Raw genomic sequence first — 15,877 nt, forward strand, 5'->3', positions numbered from 1 at the left:
GATCATGAATCACTTTGGGCTCCTGTTGGTGTCTTTTACAGATAGGTGGATAAGGTTTATTTTTAAATGCTTGTGATTACTACTTAAGCAGCTTACATGTTTTTAGAGTGTTAAACTGCTTTGAATGTTGGGGTTTTTTTTCTTGAGTTCAAAATAGTGTTAATATCTTAGCAGTAGCTGTATGAACTATGTAATTCTAAGAATTTGCTGCCTAGCACTTAATCAGTTATTTTATCAATGAGAGAAAGTATAACAAATGCTACATACTGAAAATAATACTGACCTGTATGTCTTTATCTGGCAAATGCCTTAGACTTTTATAGAGTTGAAACACAAATTGACTTGGTGGTTGCCATCATAAAAATATTTTTAAAAAGTAAGGAATTACTGTCTGCTGAATTCTGCTGTGGTTAAATGTGCAATTTGGGAACTGAGAGAAACTGAGCACAAACTGTGAAACTTTGGTGGATGTTAGGAGTTCTTGAAAGCACGTGCAGTCTTGGGGTTTTTTTTAAGGGGTACTTGAATTGATCTTTCAGTCACACTGTGCCATCTCTGTGGGCCGAGCATCTCTGAACCCAAGTTGTTTTTCAGTTCTGTCTTAAGATATGCTAGTGTGTATCAAGAATGCGCTTTAGAAGTCAAGCTCCGTATTGTCCTTGTTTGCTGTGTTGCACGTACCTAATACATTTCCAGTTGCATAGAGGCTTTTAGTCCATGGGAAGCTAGCACAGAGGTGTTTATGGGGGTAGAAGGTTATTTAAAACACACATGTGCATCCTCCTCCAAAATCTGAAATACTAATGTGCACCCAGGTTCTCAGCACAGAGTGTCTTGCTCTAAAGATCTGCTTATGTTGGTCCATGCTACTTGCTAATGTGGACACAGCCTTAGATCCTTACAGTAGCTGACTGAGGTATGCACCTGTGAAAATGTACTTGCACTGAATATAAGAAAATGGCAAGCTTAGTACTATCGGTGCAGTTCAAAACTACTAAAGCACTTCAGTGGGATTCATATAACGTATTTGTGTGTGTTTCAGATTGATCTAGGAAAACAGCCTGAAGTGAGTAGAAGAGAGCCTGTGTCGGCTGAAGAATGGGCTAAGAATATGGATTCTGAAGGAAGAATTTTAAATGTCGACTACATAAAGCAATTGATATTCAAAGGGGTAACTTGTTTTTCCAAAGTCAGCAAGACCTATGGCTTGATTCTGGCCCCTCTTTCTTTCCTTCTCAAACCATGGTTGTGCTGTTTTCATTACACTTGTAATGCTTTGTGCAGGACTTTGAGCATGTGCCACTCAGTATTGTTGGAGAGACTTCATAAAGTATGATTTCATGCTAATCAAATACCTCAGCAGTCTTGCAACCATACAAAGTGTTCTACAAGGAGAGAGATCCTGTGGTGGCTGGCTAAAGTGAGAGAGTTGAAAACACAAAGGCTTAAGTGATAAAGAAGAGAAATCAAAGTGCCTTTCAGGAAAACACCAGTGCTTCAGTGTTAGGATATCTGGTTTATTCTTTTCTTTTTGAGGGTTTCTTCTTATCTTTCTCCAACAAAAGCTTCTTTTCTTTGTGCAGCAGTTTGCCTGGATGTGGCCCTCATCAGAGCAGTCCTAAACACTTTTGCTGACTACTTTTTTTTCTTTTAATTGAATGGAGGGTTTTTGCAATATGAATGTGAATTTAGTCTCAGTGATGGAAATTTTGAAAACTTTAGTTATGTCCTGTAGCTATTCTACCTAATGTTACTTTAGTATTTCTCTTTTTTTGATGGGAATCCAGCTGCGTTAATGCATTCTTTGTGCACCTGTTGATGCATGTTTGCAAGCATGCAGTCTTGCATTCTTGGAGTTTGTGCAGAAGTAGTGAATGATAACATTGATATTACAGGTTTTTTAAAGACCTATACATATTAAGTAATGTACTGTGAAGGGGGTAGAGTGAAACTGAGGCCCTTTTCAGTTTCTGTGACTGTTCTTTAACATACCTGTGCCTGAGGTGCCCAGTAGGGACCTGACCCTTCTGCAATCATGAGAATTACTACAAACCTTTTCTTCCAGTAGCCCATTTCCCTGTCACTTCTGTTGTCATATGCATTGAGTGAGTGCTCGATTTTATTTATGACTCAAGTTCCCAATAACTTCCAGTGCATTAAGTGCAGATCCTCATTAAAGAAAATAGTTAAAATACCTCTCTTAAACTGTTTGCCTGTTACTGGAAAAGTTCCAGTTGCTACTTGTTTTTGCAGTGGTTGATTCTATTTGCTGCACCATCTTTCTTGCCTTGATCTGATGGCAAACGAAGAAATATAATGAGGAATCAAGCTAGCCTTGGACTGGCAAACTGGGGAGTCTGATAGCAGAAGTGCCTCATTCTCATGACTATACCGAAGGAGTTGAAAGAAACTCTTTTGATGCAAGTGGTATATAATTCAGCTAGCACATTTTTGTAATCTACAAATGATGAGCATTACTTGGAAAGACTTCTGACAATAGTGTCCTTGGGTGGACACTAGTGGTTTTGATTGCTTGGAAGATTCATCTGCATGTTGGCCATGTCTTGTTAGATGAAAATACTTGTTTAAAAACATAAATAAATTGAAGTCTAGTCCTCAAAACCAATTTGTGGCGAGACCAGAAGTTTGGCAGTTAAGCAGCATGGTGTTTAAATATATAAATTTTAAAGGTGTTTTGTTTGCTTCTTAAAGTCTGTGATGCCCATAAAGTTTTTATTTCCAGCAGTGAAGCAAAAATACAGGAAGAAAAATCTTTAGTGAAGTTTCTTTTTTATCTTCTAAGGATGAATCCAGTGCTTCTACAGCTTTCTGCTTAATCATACTCTCTTCCTCCCCTTTCCTCCAAGTGTGATACCTAGTTAGCAGATAAGATTTGACTACAATGTAAAAAGAAGCTTACTTATAAAAATTCTCTTTTAAGTTGTTACTTTAAGAAGTGTTGTATCACTGTAGGAATGTTTCCTCACAAAATTGAAATAGTCTTTGTTAATGTGTCATATCCATTTTTTCCCTAGGGTCTCTGCCACACTTTAAGAAAAGAGGCATGGAAATTTCTTTTGGGGTATTTTCCTTGGAACAGCACTAAAGAAGAGAGAGCAAATCTGCAAAAAAGGAAAACGTGAGTACAATGGGGGTTTTGTTACAAAATAAATCAAAAAGCTGCTTTTTTCCTAAGGCATATAGCGATGTAGAAAGCTTTTGGGAAACTTGAAAGACAGCTGCTAAAGATCACTGAATGCAAAGAAGTGTGTGAGACTTTCTTAAAAATGATTGCCATACTAAAGTAAAAATATTATATAAACAGGGTGTTGTTATTCCATTTATGCCAAAGAACAAATGGAATGAATGAATGCTTATATAAAAAAAAGAAATGTAATAATTGAGCATGCTTTGGTTTCAGAATTATCTTTCTTCTTCAGGGACGAATATTTCAGGATGAAACTGCAGTGGAAATCTGTCAGTGAGGAACAAGAAAAACGAAATTCAAGATTAAGAGATTACCGGAGTCTTATAGGTAAATTTAGATTTAGAAACATAGCTAACTGTACAAATTCACACACTCTTACAATTCAATGTGAAGTTGAAAAAATGCAACCTTCCGAGTAACCTGTATGAAGAGGCATTAAAAACTAACATGTTCCTGTTTTCAGTGGTGTCTAAACTTTTTTACATACTTAATACTAAAACTTTCCTAACCAGAGTAATTCAGAGGTTTACACGTTAGTGTTACTGAACGGCTGAATTTTTTAACTTCCTTTACTTAATACAAAAAGCTCTTTATTTCATGTTATTTCATGATGTAATTTTACTGGGAATGTCATTAAAATAATGACATACAATAAGAATGTGAAAACATGTCTGTTTATGTTTTAAAATTTCTGACAGGTATTTGTATACGTGCATTCTTACTTGTGGGGTTTTATACCTACTTTTAAAAATTTCATCAAGTTCTGATGATGATTAGCAGTTTGTATCCTCAGTTCTCTTTGGTAGTGAGATTTGGGCAGCAACATTTAGGATTACTAAATAATTATTTCAGGAGACAGGATAAGATTTTTATGTTATTCTGAGACCTAGACTAAACTTATTTCAGCCAGTTATTCAATAGGCAAGCTGAAAGGGTTTAGAAAGTCTAATCTTAGTAGATTAGTAAACTACCTTTTTAGAGAGTGTGTGTGTTGACAGAAAAAAAAATAATATGCAGAGTTCAAAAAAGGCTGATGTTTTGGTTCTGTTGAAGCAGTTCTGTTCTAAGTGTTTGAGATGTAAATGACAATATTAAGCTTATGTTCTAAAATACATCCAAAACTGCAGAATACTCGTTTTATTAAAGTGCACTAAAATTTTTGCTTATTTCAATACATCAGTCTTGAATTTTACATTATTAAAGAGTATGCTGTGTGCTTGGTATGTTGGAGGCATGAAAACTGCCTGATGAAACAGGCAGCTTCAGCTCACTGAGTTAATAGGAACTTGTTAAACATAATCTATAAACATGCTGTCATGAACTGTCACAGTGTCTTTGAGGTGATCGTGTAGTAACTTTCCTACTATGGCTTATGCTGCATCGCATAAGTATTCATAAATGGCATGGCATAGCTAACTCACATAAAATTGTTCTTAATCGCTGTAAGTGTAAAACATTTTCACTGAACTATAATCAGGAATTTTTCCATGAAAAGTATTAACAAAAAAAAAAAAGGCAAAAAGCTTTAAAATCTGTTTATAAGCAAATCCTTTTATTGCAGACAGGAAGGATTGTCTTTCTTTTAAAATATTCTTTATTTTGAAATGACATTCAGTTATGCAGTTGTCTTAAACACTTCAAAACCTTGCAACAATGTTTGAGGAAAAAAGCAGCAGCTTAAAAGCATTCTGAATTAATTTGATGGTGGCTTTGTAGAACTGGTGTTGAAAATGTTTTTAAATCTGAACTGTTTTCTTAGAAAAAGATGTAAACAGGACAGATCGAACAAATAAATTCTATGAAGGTGAAGATAATCCAGGATTGATTTTACTTCATGATATTTTGATGACCTATTGCATGTATGACTTTGACTTAGGTAAGTTGTGTTCCTCTGTAAAAGCCTTTTTTAGTTTCTGATATGCAGCTTTGCTTATGTTAAGGCCTGTTAATTCAATTGAACTTGTACTTATTACAATGCTTTTTGTAAATGTCAAGATTTGTATTTTAATAATGTAGATAACTTTGTTCAGTTTCTCATCCTATTTCTTCCTCTCTTCTATCTGATGTTTGTCACAGGCATCTGAATTCATCACCTGAGGTGGGATTGGGAATTAAGTGGCAGTTTGTCTTCACCATAGCCCTACTGTTGTGTTGGGGCTTTTTGTTTGTTTTTAGAATCGAAGCAAGTTTGCTTTTCAGAGTTTTAAATGGGTTTGGGTCTTTGGAGCTTGAGTGCTATATCCATTTTTAAGACTGAAATATCAATAAAAATGATAAACCAGCTGCCACTGCTGTAATTAAAGCCCAGCATGCTGAACCAGCTGTTTGTAAACATGGGTGTTCTTATGAATACTTTAAAAGCTGGTTCTTGAGGAGTACACTTAACAGTCTGTCAAAAATTACGTTTTAGCATACACATCTGTTGCAGAAAGAAGAGCATATAACGTCTTGCTTTAATCACAGTGTATATGAGATGTCTAAGTCTTGGCTTCTGTTAATTGTCTTGGAAGGGAGGGAGGAAAAGATACTTCTAGTTGGTTCCCCGTCCACCCCTGCCATGGCATTTGGCTGTTGTGTACTTGTGAGTTTTGTTTTTTTTTGGTATTCCATCTCAGAAAAGTGTTGGAATTCTAAGAGCCCACTTCTTGCCAGATTTTGAAGGCAAGAAGTTGGAACAAATCTTTAATCACTAGTAAACTTGTTGCAGAGCTGTAGTACTTGTCAGCTTTTGTCCTTTCTGTCAAGTCTGTAGAGAGGCTTGATCTTTGGCTTGAAAAAGAAGGGAAAAACTAAAACTGATTGAGGCTGTTTAAACATGTAGCTCTGTTCCACGTGTCTTTCCACATTTCAGCCTGCGTTAACACGCAGTGACATATAAGTGAAATTAAAGCACATTCACCACCCACTCTATTGAAAACATTGTTTAGATGGCTTAAATATATGCAGTGGACAAGTCTTCTGTTTTATAAACAAGCAAGAATAATGGAAATGTAGTACATTTGACATTGGATCTGTCCAAGGCTTCTAAGCTACTCAAGCATTGGTACAATGCTACTCTTAATCCTTCAACAGCAGCTGTAGAGATCCGAGTAATGCCACAAACTGCCAGATAGTAGAGGAGACAGAACAACTGTTAATACAATGTTTTTCTGAATGAATTCCTCAAGTCTGCATTAATGAAACAGTTTAAAGGTCTCTTAAAGAATAAAACCAGTCTTGAACAGAATTTTCTCTGCATTTATTTTTAATTGGCTATCATATTAAATGTGTGGGGAATAAAACATTTTTTTTCTTTTGACCTTTTAATTATTTACCTGTTTTCTGTTCCTTGTTCTGTTTTTCTTCTCACACCTGCTCCATATTTTCACAGTCATTGACTCCAATCCTCTTTTCAGTTATTCAGTTATAATTACATCATTAAGAAATGTAATCAGCCAAGCTTGAGTCTAACTGATAAATGTCATGTCATGTTAAACCAACCACTAATGATAGACATACACATAAATCATGTTCTCCCTTACTTAAGGAGGTCAGCAGCAATAGGACAGTAGATAAGCTGACTTGAGCATCAGTGATAAGGTAGTTGGAAAAGTCAGGAAGAAGGGGAAGAGTGAGCTCTAAAAATCCTTGTCCTCTGTTCTTCTTAATTGGGCTGTTAATTACAAATAAGAAAGCTGGAAGAGGCATTAAAAAAAGCTATAAAATTTTGAAAATGTTTTGTATGCAACTAAAATTTTCTAGCTATTTGTAAAAGTGATATGCTCTAAAAATGGGCATTTTATTCTCCAGTTAAATGTAAGCTTTTATAAGGCATGTGAAGTGCTTTTTGGGGCACGTGGGCTTGATTCACCATTTCTGGGCACAGAAACCTAAAGACACTTCTTGAATTGGGTCTGGATATGTTTCTTTCATGCTCCTCACAAGCGATACTTTGCTGTTAATCCACTTCCCCAAGTTTAGTAGGTAGTAGTTTTTTTGGTGGTTGACTGCTTGGTTACATAGATGGTCTTAGGCTTTAGTGTATTAAAATACCATCGAAGCAGAACAGTTCCTGCTTCCCTAAATACAGGAATCCTTCAAGCATATTCAGTGCCAGGAATAAGAAATGTTAAGTGTGAAATTTTCTTTATAAAAGCTATTGCACCATATGTTTTCTTGGGATTGAAACTCAACATCTCTTCCTCAAATCTATTTAAAAAGAAAATCTTGAGGGGGGGTGGGAAGTGGGAAGACATTAAAAGATTTTAAATGTATGGAAGAAAGCAACCATTTACAGATGGAGAGGAGAATAAATATGAGTCTGTATTTGTGATGGTGCAAGGTATATGTTTAATCTTCTTTTAAATATCAATATATGCTTCTTCTGAGTTCTAAATGGGAACTTTTTTTACTGAAAATTATTCTGGTGTCAGCTCAGTTTTTATGTATTTTAACAACTACAAAAACAATGCATTTGTCTTATGTTCTCTTTAGATTGGCAGAAAACATGGCTAAATCTTGCTAGATCTGCTGGATGTTGGTTATTATTAATAAAAAAAGTCTTTACTGGTGGTTAAGCTGGAAATTACAGCATCTGTACAAACTTGGAATACAAACACTTGTTTCACTCAGTCTTTCAACACACTTGAAAAATTACTGTTTGACTGCTGAGTTCAACTAAATTCCTCTTTGTTTTTTTTTTTTTTTTAATTTTTCTCTGTAAAGGTTATGTCCAGGGGATGAGCGACTTGCTTTCACCTCTCTTGTATGTTATGGAGAATGAAGTAGATGCCTTTTGGTGCTTTGTATCATACATGGATCAAATGGTAAAATAAGGCTTTTTTTAGCCCACGTAAACAGATAAGCTGTGGATAGTATTTGAGGTTAACTCTATTTTATAAACTTCATTGGGTTTTTTTGAATGCTTTTAAAGCAATCATCTTATGTTTGAAGTCAATATGTTTTTTTCTGATTGACACAGATTATGATGGGTTTGTGATACTATTACTATGCAATATAGACAAATTCAGCTCCTTGGAAATTCCAAAGTAACTCAGAGCCATCATAGACAAATTCGTATTAATCAGGAGCCCTCTAGCAGGTTTTTGTCAAAGATAATAGTTCCCTGTTATACTTACCTTTCCGCATTTGTTAAATGCAATTTAGACTTTCCACAAACTGAAGCTTTTATGAATTGTGCATGTGGTGAAACAGAATGTGACTGGTACGAGAATTAAAAAAAAGCTGTCTTTTTTGTTTGAGTGCAGCGGTGCTGCTTGTAGATACAGAGCATAGGCTGATTTAAAATATCATTTATTACATACAAAAGTGTTATCGAAGAAACACAGTTCACTGTTTTAGTTAAACCTTTCAGTAAAAGGCAGACGTTTCATTAGATGGAAGTACAACTGTCCGTATGTTAAATGCCTGAAGAATGACAACCACTGTTGCAATAACAAAATTTTTTAAAAAAATTAAAAATAGCTGTAAATCTCAGAATTATCACTGGGTTAATAAAAATGACAGTGCTAATATTTTATTCCATCCAGCATCAGAATTTTGAAGAACAGATGCAGGGTATGAAGACACAACTAATTCAGCTGAGTACTTTGCTTCGTTTACTAGACAGTGGATTTTGCAGTTATTTAGGTAGGTGTATTATTCATGCACAATAACTAAAACAACCTGTTGCATTCTATGTGCACTGATATCCTTACCAGTCTTTAAATGTAATTCCAACAGTAATATTATATGAATACAGGACTTGTAAATTAATAATGTCTAAAAGATTTCAATAATTCCTCCATGCCTACTGAAAAACAGGGTCATCTTGTTACTGATTTTAAAAATATACCATTCTCTGGCAAATATCTTAGATTCTGAAAAGGGGCTACCATCTTAAAAAAAAAAAAACAAAACCAAAAAAGGTATGATTGTGTGCCTGTAAAGTATGTGGGTTTTGTTGTTTGGTTTTTTTTTCCCTGTTGTCTTAACCAAATTTGGTGTTTATGAAATGTAACACTCTTATTCCTAGAATCTCAAGACTCAGGCTACCTTTATTTTTGCTTCCGATGGCTTCTTATCAGATTTAAAAGGGAATTTAGCTTTCAAGATATTCTTCGACTCTGGGAGGTAAGAAGATATTTCATAACAAAAACCCCAGCAGTCTTTTTACTTTAGAACAAAAAGCACAGATCATTCTGCAAAGTGGTTAATGCTCTAATAGATTTTTATTTTTTTTTTTAAACTGAATCAGTGGATTGAGGTGAGGACTTATTAGGATATGTTATGTCTGTTTAGCCTGAACAACAACTTGGGAGGTTAATGAAAAAATACTTACAAGAGCTATTGGGGTTAAATTGGCTTTTCAGAAAGGTCTGGACAGGATCCTTCAGATGAGGCTCTTAAGTGAAAGTAGTAAGTGGAGACTACCAGTTAACTTTTAATGGAAAAGAGCTTATGCTAGAAGAAATAGCATTTGTGTGTGTGTGTCTGATTAGTTCCTTGATATTTGTAGTACTTTATAGATTAAGTGCAATGAAGCACTGGCAGGGTAGTTTTTGTGTTAGCCAAAACCATAAAGGGGATAGTGATGTCAGAAGATCCAGTTAATCTTCATGATAAGGCCTTATGATGCCAAATAACATAATGTAAAACATGAAAATGTGGGAGTTCTGATAATTCCAGGTTAATGAGATCTTTTTTTATTTAGGTCATCTTGGGATCAGATGGAGTAATTAAGATGAACTAACATTTTTGTTGAACACCCTTTTAATTCTTTGTTCCAAGAAAATTGAGAAGTCTGTCAATAGTACAGGTTTATTGTCTAAGATGCATTTAAGAAGAGCACAGTATCCACTGAGAACTCTCAAACAAGAGAATAAATGTTCAGATGAATGGAAGGAGTATTTTCTAGGACATAACATCACATAGAGTTGTGCTGGGGAACAGAAGGGTAATGAAAAGAACAGGACTGAGATGCATAAAATTTGTACTATAATGAAAAATAATGTTGTTTCTGGTATGATGAAAAATAATGTTGATGCTTTTATTCACTTTTTCCACTAATGAAAAAGGAGTCACATAAAGAGGAGGACCAGTATTTAAAACTGACTAAAGTAAATCTTTTTTAGCTTGTTATCATCAGTTGGTGGAATTTACTATCATAGAGTATTGAGGTGATATTTTAACTGAAGAGGACTAAAAAGTTTATGAATAACATTCATAAATAAAGGAACCGAAATATACAAACCCAAAAGAATTCTCTTATTCCAAGGCATAAATGGTAATAATTTTGGGGAAAAAAATTCAGCCATCTCATTTTCTCCCCTCAGTGTTATGTTGTCTTTTCAGTATTTTTTTTAAAGACTAATTTTTCTTTTTAAATTGATGACAACAGTACTTTTATTTATAGTTTATAGTCCCAGGCTAGCATGTTTTTATCACCTCTGCTTTAATGCGTGTATATGCATGCATACAGAAAAGAAACACACTATATTTCTAATTCTTAAGTATATTTTTTTTCTGTCTTAGGAAGATGATGGAAACCTAGTCTTGTAGGTTCCTTTTAGCACATCATAATGTATGTTTACTACAAGTATTTAATTTCTTTGTTAGGAGATACGGCATTGGAAAGGGGATATCTTGCTTTTCTTTTTAAAACAAACTAAGGCATTATGTTGATGTTTTAATGTGAAAGCTAGTGTCACCTTTGTCACAGTTGAAGTCCAGCTTGCAACAGTGGTTTGGGTTTGGTTTTGGTTTGTGGTTTTTTTTTTTTTCTTCCCCCTTCACAGCTATGCAACTTCATTGGTATCAGTGGAGTGTATATGTGGGATTTACAAAGGCAAGCTATAGGTACCGGAGACCATTTTCCTCTTTAATCAGTAAAGAGAAACGAACTGCTTGTAGGGTATTTCAGTCTGAGCAAAATTCATGTGCTGTTTGTTTTGTAATAGCACATGAACCGAGGGAACCCATTTGAAGGTAGTGTTACCATTGCAGAGGGTAGAATGGGAAGAAGGGGAAGTACCACCTGAGATTCCAGTTCCAGGACTTCTGGGGCTTGTTTGGTCTTAACCTATGAATTTCAGGGTGTTCTTTTGGATCTGCATTTCTGTCCTCCGAGTTGCCTCAACCACTAAGGTAGCATTGGATGCTTTTTCCCCTGTTGCCTCTGGCTTCATGACTTCCAGTGTTTTATCTCAATAAAAAAATAAATAAATAAAATAGACATTCACCTTAGGGATGGGAGATGCCAGTCCCCATCAGCTGGAGTAGAGGCTAAAACCAAGCCCTCCCATTTCCTGAGCAAGAGCCATAATAATCAGATTTTGGTAGAAAATGTGGGTGCTTATGGTACCGCAGGGTGTGCTAGGCAGTGCACCGCTGGGGAGGTGGCATTCCACGTTGTTGGGGTAAGTTGAGACACATTATGTGATTGCGGTTACTTGCAATGCTCTATGCAACACCTTTTTACAGAAATATGAATGCAGGTTAAACAGCTCTGTCTGTGGGTGGGATTATCTGTAGTACGTTTTAGCAGTGTCTCTTAGACTCAGCCCAGATAGACAGCGTACTGAATCACTGCTTAGATGTCCCAAAATTGAAAGCAACTCAGTCCCTCCTTCACACTGGAGGGACATAGAATATTACCTGCTAATTCCAGCCAGCTCTTAATCTTTCCTTTGCACAGTGAGCTGCTTCATTCTCAAGGTGGTGCAGGAAGACAGGGTAGAAAAAGAAGAATCCCGGAAGAAAAATTCTGTAACAAAATGACACAGCTAGCTCACACTTATCTCCAGTGTTACGCTAGTACAGCTCACAGCATAAAACCAGAATGACCTAGTGATAAATTACTTTACATATATGCTAGTATTGGTTACAGATATTCATGCATGCTGAGGTAGTGCTAGAACAAATGAGTCCTTACTTGCGTGGCTTTATCAGAAAGGCATAGGAGGACAAGAGTTACTGCAGTCAAGTGGTGTATTTTTATATTCTTAACTTAAATGCTGTTTTTCTTTCATTATTTTCCAAGCACTTTGTGATGCTCCTGTTATGTGTTTACATACTTAAGCTTAAGTGCATGTTCTGCTCCAGACTTTGAAAGGTGTATCAGAAATGGTGGCAAAAACTGTGGAATTTTTTGCAGCTGGTGTTAGCAGCTGGTGACAGCTGCTAATTTTCCTCACAGAGGAGAGAATGTCTGTAAACATCCTTGTTAGTATTTTGGGGTTTTTTTCTGCTCTTGAAGCCAGATCCAGCTTCCACTGAAGTTACAGCTTGAAGCAAATACTTCTTCAAGTAAATATGTCAGTAGGATAGCATTAAAGTGTAGATAGGAAAGTTAAATACTCTGTTAATGTCTATAAAAATGTAAATGTGATACAGATCTATATTTTGGTTCAATTTCCCCCATACCCTGTTTCCATCATCTATATTCTGGTTTAGATTTAATGGCAAGAGGCAGCCTGTTGTCTGATACGCTTCATTAGTGATTGTTGTAGATGATTCGGAGTATGCATACCATGAGAATTTGAGTGTACTGGAAACGTGTAGGCAGTAGCTTGCTCTCTTTACGTGCAAACTTGATGTTGAACCAATCCATGTACAGCTGTCGATATTTCCTTCTTATGAAGTAGGAGTGAAAAAAATAAACCCAATAGTGTGTGGACAGACTGTATTTGGTAGACTACAGGCATTTTCATATGATTGTTATAATTTATCAGCCTATTTACATTCCTGCCCTTTTCCTGGAGTGAGAGAGTGCTTTAACAAAATATTGGATACCTGAAGAAGATACCAAATTTAGTTCTGGACTGAGTGGATTGAATCTGAATTGAAACATTGAAGATTAATTGCACTTTATTTGGGGTGAACTTGGTTTGGATATCTTTTGATTTATGCAAGTCTGTTTATGGGCTACATGTACTAGTGATAAAAGTTCAAGTATAAGTAAGCTTTTGTTGAGCTTTAAGGCTGTTTTCTATCAATAGTGAAGCAAGAAAATTTTTACTAATGAAGTAAAACTGAATCTTCATGAGCCTGCTTTTTTTTACCTGCCTTTTTTGAGAGTAAATCCATTGACTTAAAGCCTTTTATCTGTTTGTCAGACTAATTTATGCAAACAATGTTTGGTTTTCTTCTTGCTTTGTTCTGTTGTCAAAACTGTTCTCCAGCTTTCTGCCCACCACACGGATTCTCTTCAAACACTTTTTTTTTTAATAAAGATTTGACTCTCATGAACATGCTAAAATAGAGTATTAATACTGAGGTTGCACATTTCAGTCCCAGTGAGCTTGAGAATGATTATCTGTGGCCTCTGTGGGACCAAAAGACGAAGTGTCTGCAGTCAGAAAGTAACACCCACTCACCCTCAACACCTGCATGTACATGTATTTGGGCTCTTGTAGTGGAGGGATTGGGAACAACTTTGGCACCTTATTTATAACCATTAGATTCTTTTCGAGGGATTGCTGAGCATGACACAATTCTACCATTTCACACTTAATGCAGACACGCTAAGCCGCACAATTTGTTAGTTTTAATTACTTCTGCGTAGATAGTAATTCTGAGTAGGAGAGTTTCACGTGAGCTGAGGCAGAACACACACATTCACGAGACCGCAAGCTCGGGCAGCTTAATAGCATTATGGTGGACAACCTGGTAGGCACAGAAGTCTTGAAGAACAAGATAAGCATTTAGTGACTCATACTTGCAGTTGTCACTGATTAGCTAAGAGAAAAATTTCAAATAATTGTACAAATACTTGGTTGCCTTCAAAAATAGCTTATTGTTAGTTAAGCCACTCAGCTTGAGGGGTCACTTATTTTCCAAGGATTGCCTTTCTTTTCAGAGGAAAAGCATAAGCATCTCAAAAGTGGTTTTCATATTTAAACAGGTCATGTGGACGGAATTGCCTTGCCAGAATTTTCATCTTCTTCTTTGTTGTGCTATCTTAGAATCTGAAAAACAGCAAATAATGGACAAGCACTATGGCTTTAATGAAATATTAAAGGTACTGAATTCTTAAGTATTATTTAAATATTAATTAACTTTTTGGTGTTAATGCAATATGTTTGTATTTCATATTGAGGGAAGGGAAAGGTGTGTACTATCTTTTGAAGGGTTAAATGTGAAGTGAATGTCCTCTGTGCTTTCAAAATCATTTATTTGATGTCTGTGTTCAGTGATAAGATCATTAACAAATAGAAAACTGTTCTCCTCCTTAGACTACTGCTTAATATGTTTAATCTTAATTTTTGCTTTTTTATTCTGTAGTCTTAGTTATATCTTTGAAAATGTGAGCTGGGGGTACCTAGGAGGGCTAGATAGTTTGTCACATTCAGAAGTACCATGGATTCCTCTTGCAGATCTTGGATACTGGTGAAAGCCAGCTGTTGCATACTACATCTTTCAGTACCCATTTGTCAAAGCAAATAGAATATGTTTAGCACTTCATAGATTAAGGGGCAAGCTTATAAGGTGATACTTACTAGCAGTGCAGTACAGTATTAGCGTATTTTACAACAAAGCATGTTTACCATTTATCACACTTACTGTTCTTTGTGAATGTGTTTTTAGCATATCAATGAACTGTCTATGAAAATTGATGTGGAATATATACTCTGCAAAGCAGAAGCAATTTCTATGCAGATGATGAATTGCAAGGTAAAGATACTTTATATCTACTGTGAGCGTTCATAGACAGTAATAGTATGTAGCTGGCTGTAATTATACATGTATGACTTGCGAAATAACTGAATGCTTGGGTGTGATAAAGGATGTGCTGTATCTATACAGCACCTATATTCTAAAAGTCTATAAGCAAGAGTGTTTAATTTTATAGAGTAGTATTGTTCACTGGGGAAAGCTAGATTATGCCTTTTGGTCATGATTTCTTAACTCTTACTAGATAACCTCAGTACAAGTAATTTGATGTTCAGTGTGCTTGAGAAAGTTGAGGTGAAAGGTGCATTGCACTGAAAGCATACCAGCCTTATTAGGCAGAAACCAATGGTCACTCAATAAAACTAATTTCAATAACATGAAGTGTAATTATAATAGTTGTTTAGACTTTTATTTTTGTAATGAAGACTATATTGCTGATTAGAAATTGATTCCTCAGCCTGTCCTCTTTGTCTTTTTGAAAAGCAGATCCAGACACTGGTAACGTCAATGGAACTAATGCTGAGAGATGCTTTCAGTACAGCTAAATTCAAAAGAAAAAATACTTATGGGGGGGTGGGGGGTGTCCTTACTGTTAACTTTTTAAATTTAATACTAGCGTTTTTTAATGTTTATATTTTTTTCCCCTTCTCGTTTCTAGGAACTGCCTCAAGCAGTTAGTGAGATCCTGGGAATAGAAAGCAGTTCTGTAACACCAGATTCAGATACTGGAGAGGATGAAAGTGGAGCTGTGTTGAGTTGTCCTACGTCATTATACCAGAGTGTCTCAACACCTGTAATTGCTGCCAATGGAACAAGAGACAGCACTCAGCAGATGTCTGAGACGCAGAGCTTGACACCTGCGTAATTACAGTTGGTTAAATTGAAGACAGACTTTTACTGAGCACGTTTTTTTCAAGCACTTGAGAGATGGATATTTAAATTTGGTGTTGATTAAGCTTTAAGGTTGGAAAGAAAATCTGTACTGTAATGCTCTCGCATTAAAGCTTTACAACATGA

The 15,877-nt window shown here is 35.7% G+C and overlaps 1 protein-coding gene across 1 annotated transcript in view; it reads left to right on the plus strand.

Moving 5' to 3' along the window:
• Positions 1-15,877, plus strand: part of TBC1D15 (TBC1 domain family member 15) — a 34,348-nt gene extending 18,471 nt beyond the window's left edge. The window contains exons 8-17 of the mRNA XM_049792026.1: positions 1,043-1,171; positions 3,036-3,139; positions 3,441-3,535; positions 4,968-5,084; positions 7,913-8,013; positions 8,737-8,836; positions 9,222-9,319; positions 14,091-14,207; positions 14,774-14,860; positions 15,519-15,877. Coding sequence (XP_049647983.1) covers positions 1,043-1,171; positions 3,036-3,139; positions 3,441-3,535; positions 4,968-5,084; positions 7,913-8,013; positions 8,737-8,836; positions 9,222-9,319; positions 14,091-14,207; positions 14,774-14,860; positions 15,519-15,725 — 1,155 coding nt within the window. The 3' untranslated portion in view covers positions 15,726-15,877. The remainder of the gene's footprint in view (positions 1-1,042; positions 1,172-3,035; positions 3,140-3,440; positions 3,536-4,967; positions 5,085-7,912; positions 8,014-8,736; positions 8,837-9,221; positions 9,320-14,090; positions 14,208-14,773; positions 14,861-15,518) is intronic.

Source organism: Accipiter gentilis, chromosome 34, assembly GCF_929443795.1.
Source record: "Accipiter gentilis chromosome 34, bAccGen1.1, whole genome shotgun sequence".
Classification (NCBI taxonomy): domain Eukaryota; kingdom Metazoa; phylum Chordata; class Aves; order Accipitriformes; family Accipitridae; genus Astur; species Astur gentilis.